Source organism: Triticum urartu, chromosome 7 (assembly GCF_003073215.2).
Source record: "Triticum urartu cultivar G1812 chromosome 7, Tu2.1, whole genome shotgun sequence".
Classification (NCBI taxonomy): domain Eukaryota; kingdom Viridiplantae; phylum Streptophyta; class Magnoliopsida; order Poales; family Poaceae; genus Triticum; species Triticum urartu.
In genome coordinates, this window is record NC_053028.1 from 604,235,139 (window position 1) to 604,262,974 (window position 27,836).

General features: G+C 44.1%; 1 protein-coding gene across 1 annotated transcript; it reads left to right on the top strand.

Annotated features, from left to right (window-relative positions):
- Window positions 1-1,185: 1,185 nt before the first annotated feature.
- LOC125519153 (zinc transporter 10-like) lies at window positions 1,186-18,687 on the top strand. Its single transcript, XM_048684037.1, has 4 exons — window positions 1,186-1,461; window positions 1,586-2,208; window positions 18,033-18,182; window positions 18,379-18,687. Exons 1-4 carry the CDS (start codon window positions 1,254-1,256, stop codon window positions 18,685-18,687), a joined length of 1,290 nt encoding a protein of 429 aa, XP_048539994.1. The 5' UTR covers window positions 1,186-1,253.
- Window positions 18,688-27,836: the final 9,149 nt, after the last annotated feature.

A 27,836-nucleotide genomic window follows, 5' to 3' on the forward strand; every position in this document is an offset into this window, starting at 1 on the left:
CCTCCCCTCTCCCTTGGCCCTATATATAGTGGGGAAAAAGGAGGAGCAAACCAATCTAAGGCCTGGCGCCTCCCTCTCCCTCCCGTGACACATCTACCTCCTCCCGCAGCGCTTAGCGAAGCCCTGTTGGAATCCCGCTACTTCCACCACGCCGTCGTGCTGCTGGATCTCCATCAACCTCTCCCTCCTCCTTGCTGGATCAAGGCATGGGAGACGTCTCCCGTACGTGTGTTGAACGCGGAGGTGCCGTGCGTTCGGCACTTGATCATCGGTGATTTGAATCACGACGAGTACGACTCCATCAACCCCGTTCACTTGAACGCTTCGCTTCCGCTTAGCGATCTACAAGGGTATGTAGATGCATTCTCCTTCCCCTCGTTGCTAGTCTCTCCATAGATAGATCTTGGTGACACGTAGGAAAATTTTGAATTTCTGCTACGTTCCCCAACATGAATTGCAGTGTGTCGACGTCTTCGGGGTTGCCTTGATCATGGAGTGAAGCTTCGTCGGCTCCCACAAGGATGTGTTAGTCTTCCATCATTTACACGTGTAATAGGAGCATCCGTTGACAAAAGGATCACCCTAAGATAATCATCTCATGTCTATTGGGAACGAATCAAATCAGATGGTTCTATTTCTCAACCTTTCCGACTTGCTCCTACGGAACCAAGGTCGAAAGGATTGAAAAAGTCAATCATTCACAACCACTGATGAAGGATTCCTCGAAAAGTATGGATTAGTAGTTCTTTTTCGAAATCGATTTGAATCGTGGTCAACGTTCTCAGCCCTCATTATCTGCTGTTGGGATGGGCGTTCCACGACAATGGCAATTTTTGCTTGACGCACTTGCTGGTACAACCTCGCCAAATAAGGAGTGGTTTTCATTGTTACTACATCGGTTGTTAAAATTAGCCCTGCTTGCAGCTTGCTTAGGAAATTATCTTCGTACCAATCCCTAACGATCACAGTCGAATCATGGGCCTTATCATCCACATATTATTTTGTGAAACCTTATGGTTGACACATTGGGTTCTAGATTGTGAACGAAAAATCAAAGCAAACACAACAACTGTGTCGACATCGTACCTTCGTGTCCAGACATCGTCATTGTGTCGACATCGTACCTCCGCGTCCTGAAATCCACACACACACACAGAAGACCGCGCATGCCTGTCTCATGTTTTTTATGCCGTCACCCAGAATGTGGACCCTGGCTCACCCCCCGACGGCCCACCAGGCGCGGACGCGGCGGGATGACAACATGCGCCGCGCTGATGCAGTGGATACCATGTGTTCATGGCTGTAAACTCTGGCCGGAGTCTCAACTTTCAACTCTCAACTCGCATCCGATTGTTCTGCGGGACAAGAGCAAGACGACCGCATTCGTCGGCCGGCGTTCGTCGAGAGACCAGGAAATGGAGCCGTACGTCGCCCTCTTGCCCTACCTACAACGGTTCGCAGGTATGTACGTAGATATATCACGTTACTACTAATTAGTTACGGCGGCACCGCTCGATGGTTCTTGGTAGTATGACTATGACGCGGCCGCACTGCTTGATACAGTATATCTGATGATGGGTAGCAGCTTCGGTTTCCGCGGCGAGCTGTGACGCGGAAGCGACGGGGGATGGCGGCGGCGATGTCTGCCGCAACGAGGCGGCCGCGCTGCAGCTCAAGATGGTCGCCGTCGCCGCTATCCTTGTCTCGAGCGCCGCCGGCGTCGCCATCCCGCTCGTCGGCCACAGGTGGCGTGGCGGGGTTCGAGCCGGTGAGGGCGGGTGGGCGTTCGTGCTCGCCAAGGCGTTCGCGGCGGGGGTAGTCCTGGGCACGGGGTACGTGCACATGATGCACGACGCGGAGGAGAAATTCTTGGACCCGTGCCTCCCGGACTCGTCGCCGTGGCGGCAGTTCCCCTTCGCGGGCTCTGTCGCCATGCTCGCCAGCCTCGTCACGCTCATGGTCGACTTCATCGGCACACAGTTTTACGAGCGTAAGCCGCGCGATATGGCCGCTGCCGCCTCCGCCACAACGAGCGCCCAAGATGAAAGGTCGCCATTGCTGGAGGACGGGAGGACTACAGGGGGCGAGAAGTGTAAGGCCACCCTTGGGCACAGCCATGCGCACGTCTACGAAGGAGTAGTGCACAACGGCCATGGCCACGAGAACGAGGAGGGCCCGTCCCAAGCTCGTCAAGTGGTGGTTTCGCAGGTACGAACACAGTGCTTGCCTTGCCCCTCCTCTCAAGCTCAAGCATAATCGATGCTGTTTTTTGGGATAGCTTATACCAGGCAAGCATAATCGTAACGAGCTCAAAAACACTATATCACTCTCGCTTAATTAATTAGTCGCTTAAGTATGTGTGCAAGAAGGAATTCTCTCGAAGCAGGCTTTCATCATGCTTTATAGATAAATCAATCATGCAGTTCATACAACAAGTTCAAGTGCACCAAAGAAAATAATAACGCCTGCTGGGGCATCAGCACAAACACATCCAAGGGGAATGCAAAGAAAGAAGAAAAAAGGCTGCCAAGTGGCCGGAGTCAATAAGAATGTACTTACTCCCATTGGACCTAACACGGTCACACCATGGCACCGACCTAGAAGCGACCAGAGCAATAAGCGGGTTGAAATCCCTCAAGGTTACCCTCGTATGAGACAACGGCGTCACTATGTACGTAATAGGGAACGACTACAACCTGCAATTCATCTTGTCCGAAATCCGCTACCGATCGTCGTCCGAGAATCCTAAAACCACAATGTCGCTCTTATCAAATTTGATCTTAAGACCGGGCATGGCCTCAAAATAGAGAAGAAGAAACTTGAGGTTGATGATATCAAGTTTCAACCCCCTCCACCATAGTCATGGTATCATCCGCATATTGTATGCACGTGACACCAACCTCCCGGGTACATTGCACGCGCACATATACTCCGGGTGCAACTTTTTTTATTAAGCTATATACTTTCAGCAAATTAGTTGCATCTTTATATGGGGTTAGTGACACACCAATAGGAAAAGATGACAAATGTGCTAGTCGAATTAATCATGCATGCTCCTTTCCCGCAAAAAATAGAATTAATCATGCATGACATATATGATAAACCAACATATCTACACCCTCCCTCCAGATGCACATATAAGCCTCGCATGGGAATGTAGGTCATCAATTTAACTAGCAAAACACATATAATTTTCCAATATATATATATAACCTCCCTCTAGTACATGCGCATCTAGACAAATCTAAGCCAAGAATTTTGGGACATATAATTTTCCAAAATATATATATAGGAGTAGGATTTTCTACAATAGCTTACCATAGAACTAGTTAAAGTTTTCAAAGGTGTAAAAGTTCTTAAAAATACTGAAAAAAATATTAAACCAACACACCTATAATATAACATGATCCAACGGCGGGATTAAAAAAATATGTCTGGATGTGTCATGGACAAAAATAGCAAATGTCTCGGTATATATTGATCCTGAAGTGAGGAATAGGGATTGACTATTCGTCACCCTCGGTGAGGAATAGTTATTCTTCACCCCCCCCCCCCCTCTGTTTCAACATTAATGCATCGTAATTTTACTTTCCGTAAATTTTGTCTTATTTTAGACGTAAAAAGAGAACGTAAGAAAACATATATTCGCCATAAAAAATACTTTGACATGTAAAATTACATATGTAAAAATATAGTATAAAATATACATAGAATACGATTTTTTGGTCTTATGACCTATATTTTTCTTTTTCTATGCAAATTTTACATAGTGAATCAATATGAATGTAACTATTTGTATTTCAATGGTATTTATTTATAAAACGATCGTAAAATTATCTCGGGTGAAGAATAACTTATTCTACCCCCAGGTAATGAATAGTATCACTATATATAATTATCCAAACAAGGATCAGCATTCTGGCCATGACCAATTTTTTGGTAGAGTAGTCTTTGGTAGCAATTCCAACTTGTCGTGGTGCTACTCCCGATCATCCATCATCATTATAATGTGGATCCAACATGTCGATATTTTTCCTCAAGACAATATTAAAATATTTGTCTCGTTGCAGCTTCTTTCTAGTGGATCAATAATAAATATTTGATAGTCATATCATTAATTTAACATGGTAAAATAAAAATAATTACATAATTTTCATTCTTTGGCCAACCACGGACTGTAGGAGGTGATTAGTTTGTTGTAGCCTGGTCAAGAAAGCAGTACCCCGCAAAACAAACATGCTAGTGTTTGGTTTAGTACACAATTATATTAAATTTCATTGCAACGCCCTTAAAAAAAATATACACTTTCTGTGTTTGTGAGTTATGTTTCAAATGTATACCATGGATCTAGAGTTGCGCATACTGAAGGGACAGCAGCCCACGTTTTATTTCATCAGTGTATATAGTATGTCACTATTGTTCTCACAAAAAAGTACTACATTCGTATTGAATCTCCACCATTATGATATGTTAGATTCGGATTGACAAATACCAACCATTATACTTATTTTCCAAGCACTAGTAGAAAACAGGGCTTTGGTCCAGGCCGGGTCATCCCATTAGTTTCGGTTCAGTCCAGAACCGGGACCAATGGGGGCATTGGTCCCGGTTCGTGAGCCCAGGGGGCCGGTCGGGCCACGTGGGCCATTGGTTCCGGTTCATCTGGACTTTTTGGTCCCGGTTGGTGGGATGAACCGGGACCAATGGGCCTCGCTCCTGGCCCACCACCATTGGTCCCGGTTGGTGGCTTGAACCGGGACCAAAGGCTCCCCTTTAGTCCCGGCTCATGTCACCAACCGGGACCAATGAGGTGCCTATATATACCCCTCGCTCGCGAGCAGAGCACCCCAGTGCTCTGTTTTTCTCTGGCCGAGGGGGAGAGGGCTTGGTGGTGCTCTAGCTCACCTCCTATGCACACAAGGTGTTCGATGGAATGCCCGAGCCACACTACTTAAGTTTTCTCCTCTCCAAGCTCGACCTCCAATCTCCATTTTTCATAATATTTGTTTAGGTTTAGCGGTCCGTCACGCCCCGTCCCGGTCTTCACCGCCGTCGATCACCCGCGCCGAGCTCATCCCCGGCACCACCATGGTGAGCCTCTTGTTCTTATCTTCTTTCTGAAAGGAAAAATATTCTTACTTGTATGTTTACATAGATACTTGTATTATTTTCTTACTTTTATTATTGCATCTTATATAGTGCGATAGTTTTGGTATCCACCCCCGTCGGCCCTCGTCCTGTCTATGATTCGGATGTGGTATATATATTATCTTTATAACTATTGGTTCATTTATTGTTTATGAAAATTATGCCGACCAACGTGACATAGATTTTATTTATGTAGGATGTATGTGAATCGGAAATGCCAACCGACCCTATTGTCGAGAGGTTAAATTTAGTTGAAGAAGAAAACAATTTGTTGAAGGAAAATATAACAAAAATTGAGGAGGAGAAGATGATATTGGAGTTGCATGTTGCGGATGTCATCGATGATCACAAGATCAAGATGGATGCAATGCGCTTGAAGATTAGAAAGATTAGAAAATATGCCATTCATACCGAGGCTTGGTATCATTATGCCGTTGGATCAATTATTACCTTGGTTGCGATTATGATCGCATTTGTTTTCGCATTGAAATGTTTTACATAGTTTCAATGTATGGTTTAATTAATTAGATGCTCTGGAGAGCTATATGTTGTTAGATGAGAACTATGTATGCACTTTGGTTTTAATGTGATGATGAACTTCTATTAATTTAGACACTTAATTATATATAATGCACGCAGATGAACCAGCAATGGATGTACGGTGACAGACACACCCACGAGTACATTAAGGGCGTGCATGAGTTTCTCGATGCGGCTGAGGCAAACAAGCAGAATGGTTTTATGTGTTGTCCATGCACTGAATGTGGGAATACGAGGTCTTACTCTAACCGGAAAATCCTTCACTCCCACCTGCTTTACAAGGGTTTCATGCCACACTATAATGTTTGGACGAGGCACGGAGAAATAGGGGTTATGATGGAAGACGGCGAAGAAGAAGAGTACGATGACAACTATGTGCCCCCTGAATACGGTGATGCTGCAACGGGGGAAGCTGGTGAAAATCAAGAGGAACCAGACGATGTGCCCAATGATGCTGCAACGGGTGAAGCTGCTGAAGATCAAGAGGAACCAGACGATGTGCCCGATGATGATGATCTCCCCGGGTCATTGTCGATGCAAGGACGCAATGCGAAAGTCAAAAGGAGAAGCTGAAGTTCGATCGCATGTTAGAGGATCACAAAAAAGGGTTATACCCCAATTGCGAAGATGGCAACACAAAGCTCGGTACCGTACTGGAATTGCTGCAGTGGAAGGCAGAGAATGCTGTGGCTGACAAAGGATTTGAGAAGCTACTGAAAATATTGAAGAAGAAGCTTCCAAAGGATAACGAATTGCCCGATAGTACATACGCAGCAAAGAAGGTCGTATGCCCTCTAGGATTGGAGGTGGAGAAGATACATGTATGCCCTAATGACTGCATCCTCTACCGCGGTGCATACAAGGATCTGAACGCATGCCCGGTATGCGGTGCATTGCGGTATAAGATCAGACGAGATGACCCTGGTGATGTTGACGGCGAGCCCCCCAGGAAGAGGGTTCCTGCAAAGGTGATGTGGTATGCTCCTATAATACCACGGTTGAAACGTCTGTTCAGAAACGAAGAGCATGCCAAGTTGATGTGATGGCACAGTGAGAACCGAAAGAAAGATGGGAAGTTGAGAGCACCCGCTGACGGCTCGCAGTGGAGAAAAATCGAGAGAAAGTACTGGGATGAGTTTGCAAAGGACCCAAGGAATGTATGGTTTGCTTTAAGCGCGAATGAGATTAATCCTTTTGGGGAGCAGAGCAGCAATCACAGCACCTGGCCTGTGACTCTATGTATGTATAACCTTCCTCCTTGGATGTGCATGAAGCGGAAGTTCATTATGATGCCAGTTCTCATCCAAGGCCCTAAGCAACCCGGCAACGAAATTGATGTGTACCTAAGGCCATTAGTTGAAGAACTTTTACAGCTGTGGAATGGAAACGGTGTACGTACGTGGGATGAGCACAGACAGGAGGAATTTAACCTTAAGGCATTGCTGTTCGTGACCATCAACGATTGGCCCGCTCTCAGTAACCTTTCAGGACAGACAAACAAAGGATACCACGCATGCACGCACTGTTTAGATGACACTGAAAGTATATACCTGGACAAATGCAGGAAGAATGTGTACCTGGGCCATCGTCGATTTCTTCCGACCAACCATCAATGTCGAAAGAAAGGCAAGCATTTCAAAGGCGAGGCAGATCACCGGAAGAAGCCCGCCATGCGCACCGGTGATCACGTGCTTGCTATGGTCAATGATTTACACTACGTAATCTTTGAAAAGGGTCCCGGTGGACTAGCTGTTCCGAATGACGCTGAGGGACACGCACCCATGTGGAAGAAGAAATCTATATTTTGGGACCTACCCTACTGGAAAGACCTAGAGGTCCGCTCCTCAATCGACGTGATGCACGTGACGAAGAACCTTTGCGTGAACCTGCTAGGCTTCTTGGGCGTGTATGGGAAGACAAAATATACACCTGAGGCACGGGAGTATCTGCAACGTTTGCACGAAAAAGACGGCATGCCTCCGAAGCAGTATAAAGGTCCTGCCAGCTACGCTCTTACTAAAGAAGAGAAAGAAATCTTCTTTGAATGCCTGCTCAGTATGAAGGTCACGACTGGCTTCTCGTCGAATATAAAGGGAATAATAAATATGCCAGGGAAAAAGTTTCAGAACCTAAAGTCTCATGACTGCCACGTGATTATGACGCAACTGCTTCCGGTTGCATTGAGGGGGATTCTATCGGAAAACGTCCGATTAGCCATTGTGAAGCTATGTGCATTCCTCAATGCAATCTCTAAGAAGGTGATCGATCCAGAAATTGTACCAGGGCTAAGGAGTGATGTGGCGCAATGTCTTGTCAGTTTCGAGATGGTGTTCCCACCATCCTTCTTCAATATCATGATGCACGTCCTAGTTCATCTAGTCGACGAGATTGTCATCCTGGGGGCCGTATTTCTACACAATATGTTCCCCTTTAAGAGGTTCATGGGAGTCCTAAAGAAATATGTTCGTAACCGCGCTAGGCCAGAAGGAAGCATCTCCATGGGCCATCAAACAGAGGATGTTATCGGGTTTTGTGTTGACTTCATTCCTGGCCTTAAGAAGATAGGTCTTCCTAAATCGCGGTATGAGGGGAGACTAACTGGAAAAGGCACTCTTGGAAGAGACTCAATAATATGCAGGGACGGATATTCTTGGTCTCAAGCAAACTACACAGTTCTACAGAATTCTACCTTGGTGACCCCGTATGTCGATGAACACAAGAACAGTCTGCTCTCCAAACACCCGGAGCAGTGCGACGACTGGATACCATGTGAACACATCAGGACTTTCAGCAGTTGATTGGAAACACGTCTCAGAGATGACAACACTGTTTGTGATGAGTTGTACTTGTTTTCCAGGAGACCATCTTTGACTGTATTGACTTACAAAGGATATGAGATAAATGGGAATACATTTTACACGATCGCCCAAGATCAAAAGAGCACCAACCAAAACAGCGGTGTCCGCTTTGATGCAGCAACCGAGAGCGGAAAGGACACATATTATGGTTACATCATGGACATATGGGAACTTGACTACGGCCCTAATTTTAAGGTCCCTTTGTTTAAGTGCAAATGGGTCAATCTGTTAGGCGGCGGGGTACAGGTAGACCCATAGTACGGAATGACAACAGTGGATCTGAAAAATCTTGGGTACACTGACGAACCGTTCGTCCTATCCAATGATGTGGCACAGGTTATCTATGTGAAGGACATGTCTACCAAACCGAGAAAAAGAAAAGATAAGGAAGCGAATACATCATATGATGAGCCAAAGCGCCACATAGTTCTTTCAGGAAAAAGGGACATCCTGGGAGTGGACAGCAAGACAGACATGTCTGAAGATTATGAAAAGTTTCATGAAATTCCTCCCTTCAATGTCAAGGCTGACCCAAGCATCCTGATAAACAATGAAGATTATCCATGGTTACGGCGCAATAAGCAAATGACACAAGCGAAGAAAAAGTGAAGACTTTCTCCCGCAACTATTATGATGATACCATGCCAACTTTGTAACACACGAACATGCTACCATTGTCTGTTTTGTACATGCACATGCTATGTGGGTGAAATTATGATACCATCCCAATTTTCAACTTTTTCAGAGTTTATTTGAAATGCTTTCATGTCTTATGGTTCGGCCCTCGTAATACCATGACAATTAGTCCCTGGCCCTAACAGAAAGTTTATAATTTTGCTCTTCGCCCCTGGCCCATGACCATTAGTCCCGGTTTGTGCCACAAACCGGGACTAAAGGGTTGGTCCTCGTTGCGGGCAGAGTTTACTCCCACCTCGCCAACTGAAGGGGGCTCACACCGGTTTATAAGCCCTTCCCTCTCTGCCCTGTTGAGCTCCTCTCAAAGTGAAAATAGATGCCCTAATAGAGAAAAGTTTAACCTAAATTCATAGTGAATTTCTCTGAAATTCATAAAAATTTACTAGGAATTTAGGTTGAATTTTCTCTATAAGCGCATCTATTCTCATTTTTTTAGTAAGTTAATCACAAACTTGTGATTCAAACAATTTTCAAAGAATTCAAATTTTAACTATTCAAATTTGAAAACTAATGGCACTAACAGAAAGTTTATAATTTTTCTAAAACTAATGGCACTAACAGAAAGTTTATAATTTTGCTAACCTAAAAGCAAACAGAATTAAAAATTAAAGCAAAAAACAAAAGAAAATAAATAATGCAAAAAACAAATCAAAAAAAAGGAAAAAACTATTTTTATAGTAAAGTTAATCACAAAATAAAATAAATAAAGCAACAAAGAAAACAAAAAACTAAAAAAGTGTTTTCAAATTTGAAAACTAATGGCACTAACAGAAAGTTTATAATTTTTCTAAAATTAAAAGCAAAAAGAATAAAAAAATAAAGCAAAAAACAAAAGAAAATAAATAATGCAGAAAAAAACAAAAAAACTAGAAAGAAATAGCAACAATAAGTATTTTGTTGTAAGTAGAAACAAAATAAAATAAATAAAGCAACAGAAAGTTTATAATTTTGCTGACCTAAAAGCAAAAAGAATTAAAAAATAAAGCAAAAAACAAAAGAAAATAAATAATACAGAAAACAAAACAAACAAACTGGAAAAAAAATTAAAAATAGCAACAATAAGTATTTTGTTGTAAGTAGAAACAAAATAAAATAAATAAAGCAACAAAGAAAACAAAAAAACAAAAAAAGTGCCACCTACTGGGCACCCACGGCCTGAATACGACTAGAAACCCTACCATGGGCCAGGATTCAGGCCCGCGGGAGGCCCAGTAGGCCCATAGGCACACATTGCACGGTTAGGCCCGAAAGCCTGCTTTAGAGAGGAGCTCGAGAGGGAAGGCGCACCGCACCTTATAAACAGGTGCGGCTGCCTCTCAACTAGCAAGGTGGGACTAAACATTTGGGCGTGGGGTAGCACAAGGCCTTTGGTCCCGGTTGGTGGCACCAACCGGGACTAAAGGGGGGCATTGGTCACGGTTGGTGCCACGAACCGTGACCAATGCCTTAGCTATATAAGCAACACTTGAGAAATTTTCACCATTTCCCTCGCCAGTTGCCCCGACGATGCCGAGCTCATCGACGTCGCCAGGCCGCCCCGACGCCGTCCGCCGCCCCTGCCGTCGCCCGTGCCTCGCCGTCGCGTCTCCGTCGCCGTCGCCGAGCCCACGTGCCCCTGCCCTCGCCCCCGAGCGGGCCTCCGCTGTCCCCGAGCCTAGCTTCTTCCTCGTCGCCGACGCCACCTCGCGGTGAGCGCCGCCCCGTTCCCCTGCTCCTCCCCTGTACTGGCTACCGTCGCCGCTGCGCGCTACCATCGCGCTGCCGCCCCTGCCCTTCGCTGCCGCCGCGCGCCGCCCTGCCTTGCGCGGCCGCCGCGCGCCGCCCCTGCCCTGTCGTGCCGCCGCCCCTGCCATTCATTTTTTGAAGTTTAATTTTTTTGTTCATATATATATATAATGTATATGTGTATGTACGTATGTGGCTATGTGCATGTATATGTTCATAGAAAATTTCGTATAATGTATATGTGTATGTATAATGTATATGTGTATGTATAATGTTCATATACAATGTATAATGTATATGTGTATGTTAGTTTAATTTTTTTGTTCATAGAATTTTTTTTCATATATATATAGAAAGTTTTTTGTTCATAGAAAGTTTTTTGTTCATATATAGAAAGTTAGAAGAAAATTTAGAATATGCTAAAATTTATAAGAAAAAAGAAGGATAGGAAAGAAGAAAATAAGAAGAGGAAAGAAAGAAGAAGAGGAGAGGAAAAGAAAACGAGAAATAAATAAGGAGAAGAAAAAAGAAGAAAAAGAAGAGGAGAAGAAGAAAAGAATAGTGGAGAGGAAGAGAAAATAGAATATCTTGTCCACTATTCCTTTCTTCTTCTCCTCTTTTTTTTCTTCTTTTTTTCTTCGATCTTCTCCTCTAGCTATTCCTTTTTTCTTCTCCTCTTTCTTCTTCTTCTTCTTCTTCTTCTTCTTCTTCTTCTTCTTCTTCTTCTTCTTCTTCTTCTTCTTCTTCTTCTTAATTTTTATCGGGAACGAGGGTGTCGAGGATCGCCGAGGGGTCGAGGGTCGGGAACTAGGGTAGAGGGTCGAGGGTCGTTAAGGGGTCAAGGGTCGAGGGTTTCAGGGTCGAGGGTTCGAGGGTTCTATAGGGTCGAGGGATCGAGGGTCGAGGGTTCCAGGGTCGTCTAGGGGTCGAGGGTTCCAGGGTCGTCGAGGGTTCGAGGGGTCGAGAGAGGTTTCCTAGTGTCAAAGTATTAAAGAAATCCATGGCTTCATCATTAGCCGGAAGTAACCAGAGCATGACGAAGTCCTCCAAAGTTATTTTGGAATGGTGTCCCGGATAGGATAATTTGCCTTTTTGTATGAATTTCAGCAAAGGCCTTCCAAATAACGATATTTGGAAGGTTCTTGCTGAACTTTGTACCAAAAAGCGAATTATCCTATCTAGGACTCCGTTCCAAAATAACTTTGGAGAGCTTCGTACCATCATGCACCTGTTACTTTCGCCTAATGATGAAGACATGGTTTTGTTGAATCCTTTGACACTAGGCAACCTCCCGACCCCTCGGTGATCCTCTCGAACATGAGAGGAAGAAGAGAATAAAAAAAAAGAGGGAGAAGAAAAAAAAGAGGAGAAGAAAGAATATAGGAGTTCTTCTCCTCTACTCTTTCTTCTCCTCTTTTTTTTCTTCTTCTTCCTCTTTTTTTTATCGGGAACGAGGGTCGTCGAGGGACATAGATGTAGTGTCGTCGTTGTCGATATAACCCCCTCCCGATAGCTTCAACACGTGGGGGGGGGGGTCGATATTACCCCCTCCTTGAAGCGTTCTCGAGGCCACCCCAAACCCTTGAAGCGTTGTCGAGGCCACCCCAAACCCTAGAGAAGCAGCGTCGAGGCCACTAATTAATATATATGATTCCTTACTATGATTAGGTAGCTAGTTCTACGTTTGCCACTAATATATCCATCTGTCATGTTTGAATAATAATTGCCATGTTGTAAATATTTGTAGAAACTATGGACACCGCCCGAGACGAAGCAAAAGAAGCGTTGTTGAGGGACATAATCGCAGAAGGAAGTGATGCCGTCTCGTTGTTTCTCAACGACACCGATGGTCTGGAAGGAGAGGGTGCAGAAGCTGGCTACGGTGACCTAATGCCGGTGCAAGAAGAAGAACATGAGGACGGCTCCGGTGACCCAATGCCGGTGCAAGAAGGAGACCGTGATGACGGCTCCGGTGACCGAACCGAGTCCGGCCAGGTATATATATTAGTTAAACCTGTGCTGACTAGCTAATTGATGCATTCATTGTTTTGGTATGTACACATATTAATTAAGTCTTTGTTCTTTTTTCTAGCCCTCTGGATCGAGCACAACTTCGGTAAAGAGACGAGGCCCGAAGAAAAAGTTGAGCTCGGATGAAAGGTTTGAGATCATAGCAATCGCGCCCGACGGCCAACCGATTGAACCCATCCGAACAAAGAACACATCTGTTGCTCAGTGCGGGGTTCTGGTTAGGGACAAGATCCCAATCAGCATCCAGCAATGGTTTAAGACGGCTACAGAAGACCCTAAGGTGTCTTATGTCAATGATATGCAGAAAAATGATCTTTGGACTGAGCTGAAGTCAAATTTCACCCTACCGCCAGAGGATAATCCAGAGAAGCCAGTTAAAGAGCAATTAATCAAGTCTTTTGCTCTTAAGAGGATGGCAGAACTATTCAGGAGGTGGAAGAAAGAGCTGAATAAGTTTGTCGAAAATAATGAGACACCAGAATTCAAGGGCAGATATGAGAAGATCAGAGATCACTGGCCCGCATTTGTGGCCCACAAGACATCGGAAAAGAGTAAGAAGATGTCGGCGATAAACAAGCAAAATGATGTGAAGAAGAAGCATCACCATCGCACAGGGTCAGGTGGCTACCTCGTAGCCCGGCCTAAGTGGGCCAAGACTGAGAATGATCTGGTTGATAAAGGGATCGAACCAGAGACAATTAACTCGCCAGACCGTTGCCGGACTTGGTTCTTCGGGGCTGGCGGAACCTTGGACCCTGTAACAGGGAAGTGCATTTGGACGAACGATCAAATGGACATACCAGTCAGGAAGCTTCAGCAGTATATCGAAGCAGCGCAGCAAGGGACGTTCTTTCCGGACAGAGAGAACGACGAGCTCACAATGGCCCTCGGGAATCCTGAGCACCCTGGACGGACATGAGGCACGCCAGGCTCCATTCCGTGGAAGGTTGGGTTTCCGGACGCAGGCGGTTACAAATCCCATGAGAGGAGGAAAAAAGTGCAGTAGACCCAAATGAAGGCGCTGCAAGCAAGGGTACAAGCGATAGAGGAATGAGAAGCAAATCGCAGCAAACGTACTGCCGAAGCTTCCCCCGAAGCTACCCCGCCATCTCAGCGGAGAAGCAGCGTGGCTTCCACCGAGCTGCTTTAGCCGGAGCATGCCTTGACGGCTCCTGCCAGCTATCCCGTGGATGCTATCACGGAGTCTCAAAATTGCCATCTTATTACGCAATGGATGAATTTGAAGGTCAAGGCGGCTGTTGGCTCTGTTTATCCTACTGAACCCGGCGCAACTTCTCACTGCCGGCCGATTCCAGAAGAATATGCTAGGGTGATGATGGATGAAATAACGGAGGGATTTGAGGACCTCCAGCTTGACCACCCTACCGGTGAAGGGGAGACTAGGCTGGGGTCTGCTCTGAAGACTCCATGCCTATGGCGGAAGGAGCTCATCAACCTTCCGAACTAGACGCCTCCGCCTCCTCCTCCTCCTCCGGCAAGTCAGGGCACTCCGCCTCCTCCACCGCCTCCTCCTCCGGCGAGTCAGGGCACTCCGCCTCCTCCACCGCCTCCTCCTCCGGCGAGTGACGATCAGGGCACTCGACCGGCTCCTTCTCCAGCACGTGGCGGCACTCCGCCTCCTTCTCCGCCTGCGCCGACGCGCCCGAGCAGCCAGCCTCCTCCTTCTCCGCCTCATCAGCAAGGGCGGAAGAGACCTGCCACCGCTCCGGCTGCTCCGGCGCGTCGTAGTCCTTCTCCTCCGCCTCGTAAGCAAGTAAAGAAGACAACCGCTCCGTCTGCTCGGCCGGCGTCTAGCAGTACAGCCAGAGGCGGGAGGACATACAGATTCGGTCCTTCTCTGAAGACTCCAGAGAAGTTACCATACGAGAGGACCCCGGAGGAGAACGCCGAGATCGCGCGAACCGAAGTGGATGACTGGTTTCAAGGGTTGAAAGCAAAGAGACATCCACCTCCGGAGGAGAAGGTAGATCCGGTGAAAGCGAAGCGCACTCTGGCTGCCCTGACAAAACCATCCAAGTCTCCGCCGAAAGGAAACTATGAGCGCATTATTGCAAAGGAATTTGCCGAAGCGGAGCGGTCGGGAAGTACTGTCAGTGATCAAAGGCTGAAAGAACGACGAGCTGGGAAACAAATTGCCCAGCTCGGCGAACAAGCGAAGCAATCGTGCCCCCCGCTCAAGGTGCCTAGCCACAACGTCGCTAATGATCTGAGGATGGTGCCCGATTATAGCAATCTTGCAGATTACCTGCCCGACGATGTACATTATGAGCCCATGGAGGTGCAGATACAAAGATACGAGTACGGAAAGCCTCTCGTCAAAGATGAAAGATCTCTATCAAAGATGATGCGAAGATTGCATGATTGGTACTTGAAAATCTGCAGAGACTCTGGGGGGAGGAGTACTTTGTATGTGAAAGTTAAAAAGGAGCATGACCTCGTTGGAATTGAACTGTTGCATGTTCCATTTGAGGAGTTCTATCAGTTTTTCAATCAATTGGCCCTCGATAAAACAACGGCCGCCTACTACTGTCTGTAAGTAGTACTACTTCTGTCATTAAGTCTATCTATATAGCTCAGCTCTTTCATTGCATGTATTTATAATCATCCTCACTATATTATGCAGATTGAAGATCGCCGAATTGAAGAAAAGACAAGTCGGTGATATTGGGTTCATTAACACATATCTCATAGATGCAACTCAGGTTAAATTTCATGCCGCAGCTACCGAGGCCAACTTGCTACGATCGTTGGTAATAAATGAAAACAAAGATATAATACTCTTTCCTTACAACTTCAAGTGAGTGTTACTGTCTTGTGCGTATTCAGTTTCCCTTATATATTAGTCAAGGTTATAGTAATGTAATTGATGAGTTATGCATGCGTGTGCAGCTTTCACTATATTCTCCTAGAGATTAAGCTTGAGCAGGGACTAGTAACCGTCTTAGACTCGAGACGAAAAGATCCTCAGGACTATGCAGACATGACTCAAATACTCGAGAAGTAAGTTAAATCGATCATTATCCACCATATCAGCAACTTTGTTCATTTCCTGATATATCAAGTAATTGTTTTCTTTGTCCGGCAGGGTTTGGAGAAAATTCACCAGAAAAGCTCCGGGACTGCCGAAGGAGCTGCAATTTAGACACCCGAAATTAAGTACTATAGTAGCATGTTCCGCGCATCTACTAGTCATTCAAGCGATAGTTTCATCAATACCATTTGGCATTCTTGCTTATCAGTTTGATTGACCTCTATTTCTTGTAAAGTGGTTGTGTCAGGAACAAGGGAATGATTTCTGTGGATACTACGTTTGTGAGTCCATCCGCCACACGACCTGTGAGCGGGGCTACACTAACGAACAATATGAAGTACGTAAATAACAACATTCACAATTTTATTTTATTACCATCATTTGTGTTGAGTTTCATTCATTCATATATATATGTATTGACCCCCTTCTTTAAATTAGATGTTTCGGAAGCGGGATGAACTCCTAGCACCAGCTCGCATGCGAGCAATTCAAGAGGAATTGGCAGCATTCTTTCTTGACCACGTGATCCCTGAAGACGGAGAATACTATGTGGACCCTGAGTCCGTATGATTATATTTGTAAGAGATAATTATTGTATATATGTAGCCGGTAGTGTCGGATAGATATACGAGAACTTGTTGTTCGACCAATCTCTCGGAGAAGGAGAGGTGGTCGATATCACTTCTCTCTCCATGCATATATGTTCATGACGATCTTCAGTTTCCTTCATTTGCTTACTAGCTAGCTAGCGTGTCTAGTCCTCTCTATACGTATGTATAGTACGTAGCGTCGACCAAGCACGGACATAAGAGAGGACACTTCTCTCTATTAATTATAGCTAGCTAACACAATATATGAAACACCTAAATTAACCCCCCAAAACCCCCAACCCCCCCTTTAAAAAAAACAAAAACCCCAACCACAGAAATGCTGACGCGTGGATGCCTATTGGTCCCGGTTGGTGCCACCAACCGGGACCAAAGGGTCTCCTTCCTGGGCTCCACGTACAGGCCACGTGGAGGCCCATCTGTCCAGGTTCTGGATTGAACCGGGACTAAAGGGACAGGGCATTAGTACCGACCCTTTAGTCCCGGTTCCAGAACCGGGACAAAAGGCCCTTACGAACCGGGACAACAGGCCCTTTTTCTACCAGTGAAGGTATATGGTGAGTGGAGGAATGTTTCTCGTACTTCACAAAACTACTCAAATTAAACTGATGCATTAATTTGAATTAATTGTAATTCATGCATGCTTGTAGACTAGATGAGTAGGAATATTACATGCATTGGTGTGTTCCTTTTTAATTCTTGCATGCAGTGATTTAATGGCCCCCGGAAGTTTCAAATGAGATGGAGATGAGCCCTTTAAATTGAGACAAGCCCTATAAACAGAAAGGATGGAGTACTAGATTATTGTGAGGATCGATGTACAACTAAAGAAATTAAATGAAGACCATGATTAATTAAGGGCCTAGATACTTTGAATTCGTCAAATCCTTGCTCTTTATTGTTAGCATTATATACTACCGTCTGGAACCTTGTCAGTTTAAGCACGTACTGCTTATAGGCTCCACTTCTAACTTTTTAAATCGATAATAGTTGTGATACAAAATTGATTTTACTTTCTAGAGAAAAGGTGGTGCTTCTTAGAAGGTCTTATTTACTATGTCTATATATGTAGCTGTATTTACCATAAATCTCTTTCTTCGAGGGAATACATCTGTATTTAGTACTGCATTAATGTAGCCAGCCATATGATCAATAGAAAATATATTTTAGGTGATGTAGACTATGTTAATCAAGCCAGTCATATGATCAATGGAAAAAATATTTTAGCTGGTGTGTGGATTAATACAATGGCCTATTTTCATGTGGTTTAATAATGTAATGAATGGCCAACCTTCAAGATTTATAGTCATTTGCTGCATGTATATATGCCTAATAATTTATAGTCATTTGCTGCATGTATGGACAACCTTCAAGATTTTGGAACTTGGAATTGTATCACACTCAGTGATCATCGGGCTATCACTGGGTATTTCGCAGAGCACGTGTACAATCAAGCCTCTGGTTGCTGCCCTCTCCTTCCACCAGTTCTTTGAGGGTTTTGCACTGGGTGACTGCATTTCTCAGGTTAATTAACTATCTCCATTTTCCCATAATCATGCTTAAGTGTGGTCTTTCAGAAAATGAAAAGAGGTGTGTTTTTTTTTTCAAAACCTTCGTATTGTAATTGAGATGTACCTGCTCAACCAATAATAGTACATATGTGCTAAACATAATAGTTCCTCACTTTAAGCAAGGTATGTCATGAAACAAATCTATGCAGGCTCAGCTGAAGGATCTCTCTATGCTTTTGATGGCGTTCTTCTTTGCCATCAAAACACCCGCCGGGATCGCTGCAGGCTCCGCCATGGCATCATTCTACAACCCGTACAGCCCCCGTGCTTTGGTGGTGGAGGGTATTCTTAATGCCATGTCGGCTGGTGTACTGATCTATATGGCACTGGTGGATCTCATCGCGGCTGATTTTCTTGGTCGGAGGATGAGCAACAACCCGACCATCTTGCAGGTTGGTGCATATGTCTCCCTGTTTCTTGGGGCCATAGCCATGGCATCCCTTGCTATCTGGACTTAGTGTTGGTGGTTGGTGTGAGTATCTATACATACTTGAAATGACTAGAGATGGAAAATAAGATGAAGGATTGGAGTTGTAGAAGCTGGACGTACACATGGCTTTCAATGCACTAGGAGTTGCTCTATAGTCCCTTGGAGAAATGGAGAAGCTGCTTCTTTTTTCGTTGGTTCTTTTGTTTCCTGTTCTCAACATGGTAGTGGTGGGACGCAAAGGTGCCTTTGTTGGTAATAAACAACAAAGTCCCTCTTTGTCATGCATTGTGAATTTGTGATGGATGGTGATACAGAAGATGAATTAGTGTTGGGGATAAGGAGCTCCAGGAACTGACTTTGTTCCCGTCACAAGCTCACATTTAAAATCGGGAATTATGCTACAAGTTCACTGCACGGATCCAAAGTGCGACCCAACCTACTCCATCCGATTGCACTTCCATGCAGTGATTCTGTTTTCATCTCCTACCGTCACACCCATAAACTCATCGCAATATAGTGCATTGGTTTTTGGTTTGAATTGCTATTTCGACTTCGTTTGGAGCGCATGCAGTTCAATTGTTCCTTTTGTATCCTTCCTTCATTTTAATAGTTAATTAAAAGTGAATTTTATATATTCCCTTTTAAACCTTTATTTTTTAAATTATTGCAAAGAGTTAATTGCTAGAATGAATAGTACTGAACTATGTGTCGTTCTCATTCATGATGTTCACATATTTGTGCAATCCCCAGAGGGGCTGTTCCAAGAAGAAGAGAGGGGGAGGGGACCTTACGGCGGCAATAAGTAAACCCAACTAACCACATATTAATTTACTCTCAACACTTGCCCTAATCACCTCTTATCCTTGTTGTCATACATCATCTTGTATAAAGTCCCCTCCAAGAACCATGCAGGGAAAATATGTGAGGAGATATACATAACTGGCCATGAAAAACTCCTTCCAAAAACCAAGTGGGAATATAAGGAGAAAACGACATATCATAATACTTGTATTACTATTGTTTCTTGAAAAACCTTCTTTAAGAAACCATTCAGAAAACAATATAAAGGAAAAGAGTGCAATATCAAAGATTCTAGGATCTCGAATAGGTTATCATCCTTGGTTCTTGCAAATCACGAATTCTTTTGTTACCAATTCCATTAACAAGTTCTAGAATAAACAAATTGGTAAGGACTTTGTAAAGAAATCACTGAGATTATTGCATGACTTCCTTTGAAAAATTATTTGTCTCCCTATTTTTCTGCAACTCAATGTGCTAAAATATTTCTGGAGCAATAAACTTTGTAATATAAGGAGGATAAAAATTATTTGTCGATATAACATGTCTACATACATTTTCATCAACATACATAGAAGTGATACGAATTTCATCTCTGGATTTCTTGATAAAAATCAGCAATCATCATAATTAATAACAATGGTTGTGTGCATCACAATGACGCAAAAGCCTGGGGTTTCAACCATTTAAAAGAATCATTCTTTGTGTAATCTTCTAATAAAAGAATTCACTATCATACCACATCCTTCCTGACTACTTCAAGCCAGAATTTGACTCTTACAGCTTTACGCAATACATGTTGTGGTTAATTTTGTAATCTCCATCCCCTCATGAATTTCCATACACACATCCGTACCAAGACACCCATATACAATTATGCTGTCACGAGATACAACAGTTCGAGACACATTCGTTATTCACAGCCATCGATATCAAATATCGAAACCTTATTTTGCTAATAACATGAGATTATGTTTCATGCAATTATTGTCGGGTCTTTGCATGAACCCTTGTGCTGCAAGCCTCGCTTCATGTCTCACCACCTCATTGTTTTCAGTTCTATCATGAACCAAAACCTATTTTGCTCCCCAAGGACTAGGAGCAAGGCTGTGGAAAATCCATGAGCATCACCGAAAATAGAATAAAGCAACATGGATGGCCATGTCCTGGTAGCATCAGAGCTACCAAACATGCAGCAGTTTGAACCGAACATAACCCTGCTGATATAAGAAGGTAATTTATAGTCTTCCTTTTGTGAAGGAACCGATAGTCCCTTGCAAAGAGATGATAAGCACCTCTGCAACTCCTGAAAAATGAAAGCAACAGAACCAAACAACTGCATCTGCCATAGCACTTTGGGACAAAGAAGTTAATGAAAAACTACCTCTACAGCTGAAGCTGTTTGTGCATCGTATCTGAGCTCACCAATGGCCACATACTAGGTGTGTCGAACTCGCAACCGCAAGTGCTAGATATAGCCTATGACTATCTGCACAACATAGCATTATAGGTAAGAAATTAACTCGTCTTTTCAGTTTCAATACTAGAGATATTGAGATAGAGAAAAGTCATATCTAGTGACAGTATCATGGAGACACTCGTCAACTATATGCCGTCATTACTTCTTATTTAAGTGGAGAATCAAATGCACATATTAATGAAAGCCATGTGTCACTACTCACCGGCCAAAAGTACAGAAAGACCAGTGCTTTATAAAGTTCATGGGCAAATATCATAAATGAATGAACAGTGTCTGGACAGAAATATACGGAAAGACCGGTGCATTATAAGGCTGCTCATAGTGGGAGTAACATAAGTACTAGCATGCATACCATATAGACAAATAAGATGACGTGGCAAGTAATTAATGAGGAGATATGAAAATAGAGTAACATAATATGAAGCTCTCTATGTTACCACACATATGACACTACTCACTATGAAGGTAGTAACATCGACCAGTAACATAGTCTAAGTGACTCCTTGTTATGACTAGCATAAAGGTCATGTGCACATACTACCACATTGATCATCAATCCCGGGAAAAAGTTATTCAGTAATCTCTGAAGACTAGTAATGCTATCACCTCTCCATACACCCTTTCCGTTGTAGCTAAGGTGCGTTTGAAGCATGGTTTTCACTTTCAGTGAGATTTTAATGAAATTCACTGAACTTCATTGATCTTATAGCAGACATTTACGTTTCGGCCAAAATATTTCAGCAATTTCAATAGCACACGGGAATTTAAATATTTTAAGAAAAATATCAAATACTTAATGGAATTCAAGTGAATATTTTGGCCCTTTGGCCAAAGTTCAAACAAAAATTCACTGAATTTCGGTGATTTCGGTTGGTGCAGCAGTCAGTGGCGGGCGTTAATAAGCACCCGCCACACGTACTTGACAGATTAGTGGCGAGCGTTGCTCCTTGCCCGCCATTGATAGGGGCGTCCGCCACTATGATACGTCTCTAACGTATCTATAATTTTTTATTGTTTCGTGCTATTATATTTTCTGTTTTGGATGTTTTATATGCATTAATATGTTATTTTATATTATTTTTGGAACTAACCTATTAACCTAGAGTCAGTGCCAGTTTCTGTTTTACCTTGTTTTTGAATGTTACAGAAAAAAAATCAAACAGAGTCCAAACGAAATAAAACTTTATGATAATTTTTCTTGGACCAGAAGACACCTACGAGGTTTGGAGAGAGGGCCGGAAGAGTCCCGAGGAGGCCACAAGCCTCTAGGGTGCGCCCCTGGCTTGTGGGCCCCTCGTGGACCTTCCTGACCTAATTCTTTCATTATATATTCTTAAATATTCCCCAAACATCAGAAGCATCTATCAAAATACTTTTTCGCCGCCGCAAGTCTTTGTTCCCGTGAGATCCCATCTTGGGGCCTTTTCCGGCACTCTGTCGAAGGGGGATTCGATCACGGAGGGCCTCTACATCAACCTTGCTGCCCTTTCGATGAAGCGTGGGTAGTTTACCACAGACCTAAGGGTCCATAGCTAGTAGCTAGATGACTTTTTCTCTCTCTCTCTCTCTTTGATCTTCAATATAATGTTCTCCTTGATGTTCTTAGAGTTCTATTTGATGTAATCTTATTTTGCTGTGCGTTTGTTGAGATCTGATGAATTGTGTATTTATGATCAGATTATCTATCAATATTCTTTGTATTTCTCTTCGAACTATAGGTTTGGTTTGGCCAATTAGATTGGTTTTCTTGCAATGGTAGAAGTGCTTAATTTTGAGTTCAATCTTGCGGTGTACTCACCAAGTGATAGAAAGGGTAGCGAGGCACGTATTGTATTGTTGCCATCAAGGATAAAAAGATGAGATTTATATCATATTGATTGAGTTTATCCCTCTATATCATATCATCTTACCTAAAGTGTTTTATAAACTTAATACTCTAGATGCAGGCAGGAGTCGGTCGATGTGTGTAGTAAAAGTAGTAGATGCAGAATCGTTTCGGTCTACTTGTCACGGACGTGATGCTTATATTCATGATCATTGTCTTAGATATCGTCATAACTATGCGCTTTTCTATCAATTGCTCAATAGTAATTTGTTTACCCACCGTATGTATTTTTTCAAGAGAGAAGCCTTTAGTGAAAGAGAGAATTCCTTATTTGGCCCTTTCTTAAAATTTGGTTCCCTATTTGGCCCAAAATAAAATTTTATTCTCCATTTGACACCTAAAATAATTTTTGTTTCTTATATAACACTTCCGTCCATTTTAGAAACTAACAGTGTTAAGTGTGAGGCGAAAAGACCGTTTTGCCCCTAGTGTATTGTGTAACTATTATGGATGTAGTAAAAAGGCAATCAATTTTAGGGATGTTCAATGAATACTGCGCATTTATATATATATGTGCTCAATATATGATTAGTTCATGATGTGCGAGTGCGTCTGCAGAGCAGAGTAGATGGCCCACGGCGCTCAGGAGGGCTCGGCCTTGGGCGTCTACGCAGAGATGGCGCCGCTGGCGTGTCTACCCATACCACAGTGGTGCCATGAGTCGCGGACGGAGTCGGCATCGCCTGCGGTTCGAGGCAGTCGCGATTAAAGATGCGCCTGCGGTAGTCGGACGTGGCAAAGGGATGCCTTAGCTCACGAGTGAGGCCCTGGATGGAGCGATGGAGCGGTCTTGGGCGTTGTCATCTGCAGGTACGTAACTTGGTTCTGTCGAGACGCGCTAGCCGATTGCACCGGAGTTGAGGTGCACGTGCACACCAAGCAGGTAGGCAACCAGGTGGATTGATTCCACGTGAACCTAGTGCATGCACGTGTACACGATATGCACGTACACGGGTAGCTACGTACGAAGCCGCCGGCTAATACACACGCGAGAACAGGAGGCACACAACACGCGAGATTTGGTGGCCACAGCCACAGACACGTACACAGGAGGCTCAGGCAGTTAGGCTGCAAGCGTCGTCGTGCACCCTCAGAGAGAGGAGTCGGAGGTAGTTGTGAGGGCTGGACGCCGCCGGCGGCGGCGGCCTTAGACTGGGCAAGCGCGTGGTTTCTGGCTGTGCGTAGGTGATTGTGGGCGTTCCCCTGGTCCTCCTAACGTGATGAACTAATCAAAATATGGTATTGTACTGATCATAGATATGCTATAAGTATAAGTTTTATGGATGTTTTGTATGGCTTTTACACGCACATAACAGATACCTAAGAAACAAAATATTGGACCATGAATATACATGCACAACATCTCTTGAACATCCATAGAACATGAGTGAACTGTTTGCTTTTTATTATATTCAGGATAGTTACACAATACACTAGAGACAACATGGCCTTTTCACCTCACACTTAACACAATTAGTGTTTAAAATGAACGGAAGTGTCATATAAGGAACAAAAATATTTTAGATGTCAAATAGGAAAGAAAATTCTATTTGGGCGAAATAAGGAACCAAACTTTAAAAAATGGCTAAATAAGAAATTCTCTCCTAGCGAAACCTATAGCCCCAGGGTCTATTTTTCACCATATATTTTCAGATCTATAAACTAAAAAACCCAACAATACCTTACTGCAATTTATTTATTTATTTTAGTTTGCTCTTTTATTTATCTTCTATACCTATCTCTATTAGATCTCACTTTTGTTCGTGACCGTGAAGGGATTGACAACCCTTTTTTCGCGTTGTGTGCAAGTGTTTGTTAGTTTGTGCAGGTGCATTAATTGGTGACTTGCTTGTGCCTCCTACTGGATTTATACCTTGATTCTTAACTGAGAGAAATTTTTATCTCTACTTTACTGCATCACCCTTTCCTCTTCAAGAAAAAAAAATCAACGCAAGCTCAAAAAATAGCACACTGCTACGAGATGGACTACAATAATGGGAAAATTACGCCACCCGCCACTGTTGGGGCCCTACCAGTGGCAAGTGGCATAATTTGCCCGCTAGTGTAGTCCATCTTGTAGCAGTGGCGGGCCGCAAAATTTGCCCGCCAGTGTAGTCCATCTCGTAGCAATGGCGGGAGGTTAGTGGCGGGCAGCCCAAAGAGGCTCGCTCGCCACTGCTGGGCTTTAGGCGCCTAGACATTCCTGTAGTAGTGGAGGTATGGTTTTCAACACCTTTTCCACTGCTAAAAGTTATTGCGGTGTTTGTAACTAAGTTATCAGGTGTATGATGCGTATGTTACCATGCTATTTACACACAAGTTACTAGGAGTGTTCTTTCAACACCTTTTTTTCCCCCTTGTCAAAGTTACCATGGTGTTTATATGTAAGTTATCAGGTCTGCTGCATGTAAACTACCATGTGGTTTACAAAAAAGTTATTGTGATATGTTTTAACAATTTTTTCTCTCGGGTAAATTACCGTGTTGTTTACATAGAAACTATCAGGATTATGTTATCAAGTGAAGGTTACCACTGTGTTCGTACGTAAATTATCAGGATTGCGGCGGATAAATTACCATGCTACTTACATAGTATTTACAGGGGTATAATTTCAACAAGTTATTTTTCCTAGGTAAATGTTACCACGATGTTTGTATCTAAGTTATCAGATATGTGGTGCATAAATTACCATGCTATGTAATTATCATGGTTTGTTTTCAACAATTTTTCCTTGGGTCAATGTTACCACGGTGTTGTACATAAGTTATCAGGTCAACGGTGCTTATATTATCATGCTATTTACATAAAAGTTATCGAGGGATATTTTTTAGTATATTTTTTACAACTTTTTGCCCGGTCAAAGTTACAGCGGTGTTTTTGCGTAAAATATTAGGTCCATAGTGTGTATGCTATTTACATAGAAACTACCGGGGTTTTGTTTTCAATAACCTTTTTCCTGGATCAATAACTTTCTCAATCCGAAGGCAGCGCTCGGTTCACACAAGTATACAAAAAAATCTAATTAGCTGGAGGTGGGTAATTGGCATCAATTTAGTTATGTAAATGTTTGGGAAGGGAACGCCGGCCGAACCTTCCGCCGGTTCCACAGCACGCGTTTGATTCACGCAGATCCTCGGCCCAACGCACCTCGAGTAGTTGACTAATCTCCTGGGCCCATGACCAACTGTTTCCTTTTTTTTCTTCTCCTGCAACCGATTCTCTTCTTCCTCTAGGTACTTTTTTCTCTCTCCTACGGGATCACAGCATCGCCGTGGCTGCGCCCTTCACCATGGCCGCACGCGACGGGGGTGAGCACCGGCGGTACTACGACAGGAGGCCATGGCCTATGAGCTCACAGGCCAGGGGGCCAAGGCTTACGAGCTCCAGGCGGATGACAACGAGGGATGGCCACGAGCTGCTATGGGGGCACAGACCAAAGGACACCCCTGTGATGTTGCAACCGGCGTTCTGAAAAGCTGACAGATGCTGGAACCGGTCATTGCCACAACAAAAAGCTACATCCGGCGTCACAAAAAGCTTCAATCGGCATTGTAAAAAGCTTCAACCAGCGAACGACGATGCTAGGGTTGGTTGCTGCCAACAGGAAAATGCTTCGACAGGGTGTCACAAAAGCTTCAACCGGCATCGCAAAAAGCTTCCACCATTTTTTGCTACATCATTCGCAAAGATGATGCAACCTCGACGATGGGGGGCAATGTTTTTTGTGCTGCAAACCACGCAGTTTTTTGCTACCACCGGCGACATGATTTGCTACCACTATACGCAGCGGCGGGCCGACGTCAATATTTTTTTTTTGCTACAACCACGTTGTTTTTGCTGCGAACGGTAGCATGGCCGTCACAGCAGGATTTTGCTACAAGCATGTTTTTTTGCTGGAACCAGCTCATGTATTTGCTACTACCCACCCATCAAAATCCTGCTACCACGTTAATTTTGTTGGAACCGGCGAACCATTTTGCTACAACTGTTTTTGGTTTTTGTTACTACTGATGTTTTGCGGATTTGTGCTACATCTATCTCCATGACATCACCTGTTTTTTCCAATCGATTTTTTGCTACAACCATGTTATGATTTTGTTGGAATCGAAGATAAATTTTGCTACATCCACCCATGGCGGTGTTTGTTCACGGCGACAATGGCTTTCTTCTTCGATGAGATCGGCAAGCAATTTTTGATACAATCGGTGAGCAGTTTTGCTTCAACCAGCACCTTTTTTGCTGGAACCTTTGAAATTTTTGCTGGAGCCTATGTTTTTCAAAGATGCAAAGCAATTTCTGATACAAATGGGGAGAAAATTTGCTTCAACCAGTATCTAATTTTGCTGGAACCAGCAATTCCAAAGCTGCAACAACCGAAGCTTTTTTTCGAGCCGTGACAGGTCACCGCGGCGAGGCGCGTTGCAAGGTCGCCGGGGTTGCTCGAACAGCGGTCGGTGGGAGGGGGGAGGAGGAGATTTGACGCAGCACGGTAGCGAGGGTGGCGACCCGGTTGGCGACCGACGAGAAATGTATGGGAGGCGTTGACCACCGGCGAGGGCGGCGACCGGTGGCGAAATGGCGGCGGCCGGTGGCGGGGCTGCAAATTACAGCGGAGATTGATGGGCACTCGCGCAGCTGGCTCTCGCTGCGGTGTGAGGGGCACGCACACATGCAGGAGGAGGAGGATGAGAAAGAGGAGCGCAACGGGAAAGAAGAAGATGACCCGAAGGGATAAGAATCAAGCGGCTCAGAGGGGGCCAATCCGACGGCTAATGCACGACCGGCCCAAACTTTGGACCGGCGCGCCGGCGCCTAGTACCGCCCATTTAGTTAGGTAGAGACATCATGTACGAATCCTATGCACCATGCTATTTGCACAAGTGTTCATTTTTTTTATTTTTTATTTGATACGTGAAGGTACAAAAGAAAACTAAATTATATCCTCTGTCAAACCCGAGCAAGCCAAGTGGTTATTGAGTTCATGACTTACCTATAGGTAAGGTTTGACTGCCGG